At 38.8% G+C, this 8,457-nt stretch overlaps 1 protein-coding gene across 1 annotated transcript in view; it reads right to left on the reverse strand.

Moving 5' to 3' along the window:
• Positions 1 to 3,093: 3,093 nt before the first annotated feature.
• SIRT1 (sirtuin 1) overlaps positions 3,094 to 8,457 on the reverse strand; it is a gene marked incomplete at its 5' end in the record, with an annotated part of 18,004 nt that continues 12,640 nt past the window's right edge. The window contains 3 exons of the mRNA XM_009325994.1: positions 3,094 to 5,186; positions 6,126 to 6,686; positions 8,064 to 8,250. Of these exons, the coding sequence (XP_009324269.1) occupies positions 4,864 to 5,186; positions 6,126 to 6,686; positions 8,064 to 8,250 (1,071 nt within the window). The remainder of the gene's footprint in view (positions 5,187 to 6,125; positions 6,687 to 8,063; positions 8,251 to 8,457) is intronic.

An 8,457-nucleotide genomic window follows, 5' to 3' on the forward strand; every position in this document is an offset into this window, starting at 1 on the left:
TTCCTGACGCTGCTGCCGAGGCGGTCGTCTGTCACGGTGTATGAGTGCTGGGCTCCAGCTCGGCGGTGCTGGCGCTGCAAGAGTGATCCAGTTACCCGAGACTCCCGGGGCTCCACGTGAGCCGTCCACGTGCTGTTGGAAAGACGTTTTCCTTCAGCTGAGGCTTGTGCTTGGAAGCAGCGCTTTGCTGTTGACAGTATTAAGAATAATAGTTGTACAGAGTGAAAAAAAAACCACCCACAACCAAATAACAAAACCCCACTGAAATGTGTTTGTTGTTTCTAAGGACTTCGGAATTGTGTTTTCTTTGTGACTTTAAAAAACTTACTCACTAGGAATATATAAAGCCTGTAACTTAATTTGTAGTTTGCTTGTAGTTGCTTTGTCAGCAGCTCCTTCACCGGTGATACTGGCGCAGGGGCTGTTCTGTGAGGGGCTGGGCTGTGGGGAAGTGGGGTTTGCAGGGATGGCAGTCTGTCTTGCTCTGTGAAAGCCAAAACAACAGTCCCGTAGTCACAAAGCACTTGGGTTTGTGTCTCTTAAGAAACTTAGTCCTTTAAAGACCTGTGGTCATATATCTGCTTCCACCATCTCCAAGGCAGGATGAATATATGCTTAGGGCGTGCCTTACAAGTGTTCGCTTGGTCTGTTGTTTAAAAGGTCCGGTATAAATAGTTGTAGCACAGCTCTTGGAGGCTCTCTGTTTCTGTATTTCACTTGAGAACTGCTGTACTGGGTTAATCTGAGGTACAAACTGTCTCCATCTGTAGCTAGTCCAGGTGCTTACAGGAGAGTGTAGGGAGAGGAAAATACTCTTTTCCTTAGAATCCTTCTCAAGGAGCTTCGGTAGTCCAGTCCCACCTGAATTTGCCCAATTCCTTTTTGAGGCCACTTTGAGCTCCCACAGCATCCTACGCCAGCGAGTTCCACAGTTCGTGTGCGATGGTGTACTTCATTGCCTCTGCTTTTCTGCATCTGCAACTGAATGGTCCTTGGGCCTCAGGTTGGGAGAATAAATAGCAACTCTTTTCCCTCCGTGCACCATTATTAATGTTATTATTACTTTTCCTACTAAGTCGTGGTAGCCTGTGTGTCTTCTCAAAACTGCTGAGCAAAGAGTGACTATACTAAGGGTACTGTTAGGACTCCATGACTTTTCTTGATTAGTTATACCTAGTTTAGAACCCATAGTTACATAGACATGGCCAGTTGTTCTAGACTGAAATTCTACATTTTCAACTGGGTTTTATTTTCCAGTCACTCTGTAGGTAAGTATATTATGCAAATAATTGCAACTGCCTTTAGATTTGACCATTCTGATTTGGTATTTAAGCATAGATATTGAACTTGAGGTACTGAACTGTGTCTTCGTTTTTCTCAAACTTTTTTCAGTTTTTCAGATTCATTCTGAATGCTGGTTTCATTCAAATTTTGTACTCTTATAGCCCCTCCCAATTTGATGTTGTTCGACACTTTGCTGTCATGCATTTAAAAACATCATGTATTTTTCATAATAAAAAAAAATAATTAAGAATGTACTGGATTCAAGATAGACCCGTAGAGAATACATGGTCATTAAGAAAAAAATTATTATAAGATTTTTAAATATGGACTTCTTTTACATCACTTGAAATACTTTTGCAAGGTCATTATTCTGTCTAATGCATCAAAATAGGCTGAAAGGGGGCTGGGGAATGGCACCGTCTTATTGAACAAATGCTTGGACTTTGCTTTTTTCAGTGTGTCTATTTAATATACATACTAAGAGGGTTAAGAGCTTTTCATAGGGTAGTAATGCAAATTATGATAAAAGTATGTAATCTCCCTTTTTGAGATTGTACAAATTACAGCTGGAACTGAACACGCTTCCATGCTTCCAGACGAATTTCATGTAAGATGCTGAATACTTAGGGATAACAAAGAGCTGTGATAGCAAATGTTTCCTCATCCCCATCATTTGCCTTATGATTGTTTTAAGCAATATTTAAAAGACGACATGTTCACTACAGGGAAAGGATAGTGTGTGAAATGGAGGAATAAGGCGGCACATCATAGTTTGGGGTTTCTCTTCTGTCCAAATAATATTGGCAAAGGTACAAGAAAGAACAAAAAGCAGAACTTCTTCATCTAGATGTAGAAAAAGGTGCAGCTGTCTTATTCTAGAGGAAAAATGTTTTCAAGTCCTTTCAGAGTAATAAGCAATTGATAGGGAAACAGCTGTGTAAAAAATTCTTAGTATTTTTAATACTTTATTTCATATCTCAAGTGTGTGAGTTTTATAAACAATTTTTTTTGCCTAATACAATTGTAATTTATATTTGAGGGATGGTGGTTCAGAAGTACAGCGGAATCATCAAAATAGTAAGGTGTTACATAGTAGAAAACCAGTTACACAGGGCCCTGGCCCTTGAGGGCCAACAGGAGTGGATCTTTGCAGTGTGTGTGGGGTCAGTACAGCTGCAGCCCCCAGGGAGCCACGGGACAAACCAAGGACCGACCCACCCAGGGCTCTCCGCAGTTGGGCTTCATCTGCGGCTGTGCTGGACGGCTGAGACCACCACCCCAAGGGAAACAGAGGCTTTGCCTGTCGGCATTACCTGTGTGAAGACAAAACACAAGTGAAATACTGGTGTATGTATGTGATGCCAAAACATGCCCCAAACTCCTGTGTGGTGCAGGTTCCTTACAAGGAGGCTTCTGGATGTGGCTGTCTAGGGTTGGGGTGGAAGCAGCAAGTGCCAAAGGTCAAAGGAGCTTTGGGCTGGGTAGAGAAAGGGTGGCAGAGCTGCGAGGTACTGAAACACCACCAGAAATAAACACTCTTGTTCAGCAAATATATCTGAAGTTAACGTAGGATTTGGAAGGAGAAGAGTAGTTTTCTGAAGGACAACATTGCATGGTGGTTTAGGAGGTCATTTTACCAAAGGCAGTGCAGAGTAGCTTCATTCAGGCTTTATTTTTCCAAGGGAGCAGATGGAAAAAAGCAATTATTTACTATATAATGCCTTATATTAGCTGGGGTATACCTTGACTTTATAGGGCATCTTTTGTTAAGTTTTTAAGATCTAACTAGAAATTAACAGAAACCAGAAATCAAATGACAATTTTAATAGACTTTAGAACAGAGTATACGAGTATAAAACACTGGTTTTGTATTTCAAAAGTTGCCAGAAGATAGCCAGTCATTTTAAACAGTCTTCTACAAAACATATGCCAGTAGATTACATAAAAGACACTATATACAATATAAAAGAGCAGAAAACAACCCTCACTGTAAAAATAATTTAAAACAAAGTATTTCAATTTAAAATATCTCCTATAGCACAAACTAATACATTGTGACATGCAAGTGAAAACTAAACATATTGCATTCTTTAGAGTAGCCAAATAAGAGCTGTATTAAATTTGGACAATGAGACAACATGCAAACATTTTCTGATGAATACAGGAGGCTGTTCTGAAATATTTATTAACTGATGTTATCATGTTCAAAGAACAGCTACTATACATCTTCCAAAATGTAATAAATATTAAAGCAAAGTGTATGAATCATCTACATCGTAGAGTTCATTTGGGCCAATGCTGAAAAAGTGGTTTATAGAAAAATGCCATTTCACTTACTACTGCACTGTGCAATTTTACAAAATAGTTCTAAAGGCTTGGAAACGATCCACGCTTGAAGATTTGCAACATCCAGTTTTAAGGCAGCCTAGCACTTGAATATACAATGTCATAATTTGAGTAGCTGCTTTGCTTTTAATATGCAAGGTGGAGCTAGCAGGTGGACAATTATTTTCCCAACCTGAGACATGGCCACAAAACAGCGTGCTTCCAGGTTGGGTTACTAATCTGTCTTTTATCCACTCAGCAGTGCAAGCAGAGGCGCTCGGTATTTGAGTTAGTTTCCCCTGGTTTTGTTACCAATAAGGATAAAGGAAGAGCTTATCTTTTTGCGCCCTCTCGCATGCTGGTAGAAACACTATTCTGAACTCAGCCTAGCTTCTGCATTAGAGCCTTGGCAATTTATCAAATGCTATTTTTAATGCGAGCTGCGCTATATTTGACTTTTGTATACAATGTGAAAAACTTCTACTGTGGGGGATCCATTTTGTTTAAAATGCCGGTATTGTAATTGCGAAGGAGCCAATGTCAACATCGCTTCATGTCCACAGGAAGTATTAAACTTGGTAACCTAAGCATTTTCACAGCACTTCTTGATCCGTCTAAAACCCATAGGATTTCTCAAGTGCTCGCTGTCTCGTTTCCATTTAACTATCTACTCACATTTAAGTATGTCTCAAACATACAAAGTAACTGTTCAAGCAAAAAATTAGCTGCCACAGTAGGTCTTAGAAAATGCCAGTGTTTAATGACAGACTAGGCGAGAATAAAAGGTTTAGCAGAAGCATAAGAAGGTTTTAAATAAACCAAACTGTTACAAAGCAAGAGGTGTGAAAATACCATTCTTTGGTCTAAATTAGCTGTTCCCTTTATATTAGTTTAACATTCCGATGGCTTTTTCAAAACTGTTTAAAAATAATATAAGCTGAAATTTATTAAGCAAAAATATGTATTATATACATGGATGCCTGATCAGACAGATGAACTTAAAGGTGAACATCGTGACAATTGTTTAGATATTCCTAGTACCTTAAAAAAAAAAAAAAATGAGTTAGTGTTGAGTGCGCAGTAATAGAACTTTATTGAAAAAGGTAAAAAACTAAGCATGAAAATCTGTTTTAGTTGTTATAAAGACTACATCCTTATGGTTTTGTTGCTCTAAATTCAGACGTAAACATTCATTCTGACATGCCAAAGCTCCTAATGCTGGTGGAAAGTTCCTGAAACCAGTCTGTGATCGCTTTACAACTTGTTGCTTGGATGATCAGTCCCTGCAGCTTCATTTGCATAAGCTGATTCATCAGCTGCCGATTCATCTTGTTCAACTCCATCTTCCCCGAATCCAGGTTCCTCTTCCCTTTCAGGAGCATCCTCATCCTCTATGCCATTGTAAAACTCTTCGATCTCACTCTCATCCTCCACATCTAAGCTCTGACTACGACATGAACCACTTTCACTACTACTCCCGCAAGAGCTGGAAGATACGATATCGTCTTCAGAATCTGAGTAAACCTCAGCACCATGGAAAATATAGCGATTTGGTGGCAAAAATAGATACTGAGTACCTGAAACAGAATTTTAAAAGTCAATAAAAGGCTAAAATAAATTATTTGTACAAGGTCTTGCAGACTTCTGGTTAAAAGGTACCTACCTGCATATATGCATTTTCAACAGTGAATCTTACCTGACAAACCAGATTACACTAGAAACACATTTATTTCAATGTATGTGTGTTTATTATGAAGCACATAACGAATGCTTCACTGGAAAGCTCAGCATTCCTTTCTCCCCTCCCTTTGACACAAAAGAGCATTTAAACTTTAACGTTTAGCAGCTTTTTTTCATTGGTATACGTATTCACAGCTAGATTTCTGTTATTTGTAACAGAACTGGAGCCCACTGCACAGAGTATTTGACAAAGTTTAAAAACAGCCTTCGCTTTGGAAAGCTGCAGTTCAATCAGTCAGCTTCATCCATGCTGATTTTCTAGTGTGATAACTCCTTACATCAGTTAAGAGACCGCATACTGGAAGGCTTCCTTGGGAAGTCTAAAGTTTCCTTCCAAACGTGCCTGGCTCCAGCTGTGAGATTTGCTTTTCAACTCCTATCATGACTTCATCTTTCAGCTCCACTGAAAATGCCCTAGTGTGACCAGCTTCTTAACACCTGAGGATCAAACTAATTTTTCTGAAAATGCATTTGAAAATGTTAGAAACTGATTTATTTTTTGATACTTACCTTCAACCTCCTAAACTTTGATTTTTTTAGGGAGTATGTAATCACTGATTATAAAACCTATTATGAATTAAAAAAAAAATTTCCTGTTGGCTTCTCCAAAAGAAATAAATGATAGAATGATGAGTTATGTAGACACTTGTCTGAACAAAAATAACCACCAAACCCCACTGATTCCCCCAAGGGTAACTTATTTATTGCTTTAAAGTAAGTATAGAATAAACATCTCTGCCAAAAACCACAAAATACTGAAATGAGTTAACACTTACCATCCAGCCTTTTGCTAATCTGTTCTTTTGCAGATCTGTTTACCCAGCACTTCTTCAGGATTTCATTTTTTTCTTTATTTTCTCCGTTGTTAGATCCATTTTCCTTCATTGTTTCAGAGTTCATTAATTCATTAGTAGGATTTTCAGGGTTTTCTGACGATGTCTGTGTGTCCTGAAGCTTTTCCTCTGTGCAGGTCCCTTTAGTTTCTGAGGCAGGATCACAGTTTTCTAACTTACATTCAGCTGGGTGTTCTGAAGACACCACTGAAGTATCTGGTGGAGTCATCCTTTCTGGTGAACTAGAGTCTTCTGAAATGTTTAAAGGGGTAGGCGGTAGCTCGGCTGAGTGTATTTCAAGCTCCTTGTGCGTTCGTGGAGGCTTTTCTGTTATTTCTGAAAGTTTTACTGAGTTGTAGCAAAGTTTTGTATATTCGCTACCTAGCCTTTGACATAATTCATTAATAATAACATCACAGTCTCCAAGAAGCTCCACGTCAAAGTGTAGATGAGGCAAAGGTTCCCTATTAATTAAGATCTGAGGCACTTCATGGGGGATGGAACCTATATATAGAGAAGAGGATTTAAAGGTAGTCACTTCAGTTTCACTTTCAGCAGAGATCTACTTAGAAAGTTTGATTCCTCAGACTTCTCTTCATACATTCACTTGCAACAAGACCAAAACAGACAGATCAGGAAGAAGACAAAGCAAATCTCAAATTTAACAATAGCAGTTTGAGGTGCTATGCCTACTGTAGCCTGTCTAGATTCACCCCCCCCCCCCCTTTTTTTCCAGTAGAAGGTGTTCCTCTATCACCTAGAAACACGTGCACAGAAATACGGACTACAGCAATGTTTGGTCAACTGTTAAAAAGATTATTAAAATTAATACTATAATCTCTTAGAAGAACTGTGTTGATTTTGCGCATTCATTGTATGTCCTTAAGTGCACATGAAGAATATACTGCTGGTAAATGACATCCCATTAATTAGGTCAAAATATTTCCAGGTACAGTCTACGTTGTACAGGGTTGCTCAACCCACTTCTGACATTTAGGCTTCCAAAAGCCACCATTTTGGTAACCGAGCATTGATTCCTCGGATAACCAACTCATGAAATCCAGTTCTAGGACACAGAAAGAACAGTGGTTTCTGTAGTGTATCCTAACTTTCCAGTCCTCATGCGTTTCCCATCAGCCTAAACACTAGGCTCTGCCTCTTGTACGACGAAGAGGATGTTATTACAAAGGCCAAGGGTCTTGTATGTTCCCAGTTAATAGCACATGTCCTTCTCTGGCTTACACGCCAAGAGAATTTCTTTAGTACCAGTAAGTCAGTCTTGCACTCAGTAGGCAAATAAATCACCTGTCGTGGTATTTTCTCAGCCTTCCTGAAGGGCATTTTTCTATAATGTATATTAACAGAGATGTTTTTCCTTATCACTTTTAAAAGATAAGGATCCAAAAGGTGACACACTATATAATGCCCACTGTGTATCACTTAGAATTAAGTACTGACTTTAAGATAAGCTACAGCTCAGACACCTGATATACTTGATCTGTTTTTTTGATACTACGTTTATCTTTCTAAAGATGATTCCTTTCTAAATCTTTCAAGTAACTCTCAAAGCATATTGCAAGCAGGGAGAGAAATTAATTGAATCTCAGAACAAAGTCAAGTTTTCGGAGAGTAGTTTTTCAGATTATCATTTCACTACCTTGGGATCTGCCTGGAGTGTAGAAAAAGCACTTAGAATTTGTTACTTTCTCCATTTTGCATTTCAGCTTTACATAGGCAATCAGTTTTCATCTTAGAAAACTAGATGCTTAATCTAGTTTCTTCACTGAATCAAGCCAAAAGCATTTCTTAGAGCTCTTAACTGAGAATTGCACTTTTGATCCAAATTTTTGGAAGAAAATATTACCAGAGATAGTCACTTACTTGGAATCAATGCTACTGGTCTTACTTTCAGTGAAGACCCAATAACAATAAGGAGATCAACTTCATTTTTGTCATACTTCATGGCGCGATGGAACTGCTCAGGTAAGTTCTCTCCAAAGAACACTATGTCTGGCTTCATGATAGCGAGCAGTTCATCAGGTGGACATCTGGGACATCTAGGTACAACCTGCATTAGAACAGCTTCTATTACTACAATTCAAGGCTGCGCCCTTGAAAACCTCACATTTTACCAATTGACAGTGACTTATTTTGGCAAAAGACAAGGAAGTTGCAGTGGTATTTTCTCATTTCATTTTTCTGTGGAGGTACAGACAAGTACATTTCTTACTCTAGGCTGCAGCAACTACACACAGAAAAAGAACTGCAGCAGGAA

Source organism: Pygoscelis adeliae, unplaced genomic scaffold (genome assembly GCF_000699105.1).
Source record: "Pygoscelis adeliae isolate BGI_AS28 unplaced genomic scaffold, ASM69910v1 Scaffold4, whole genome shotgun sequence".
NCBI lineage: Eukaryota > Metazoa > Chordata > Aves > Sphenisciformes > Spheniscidae > Pygoscelis > Pygoscelis adeliae.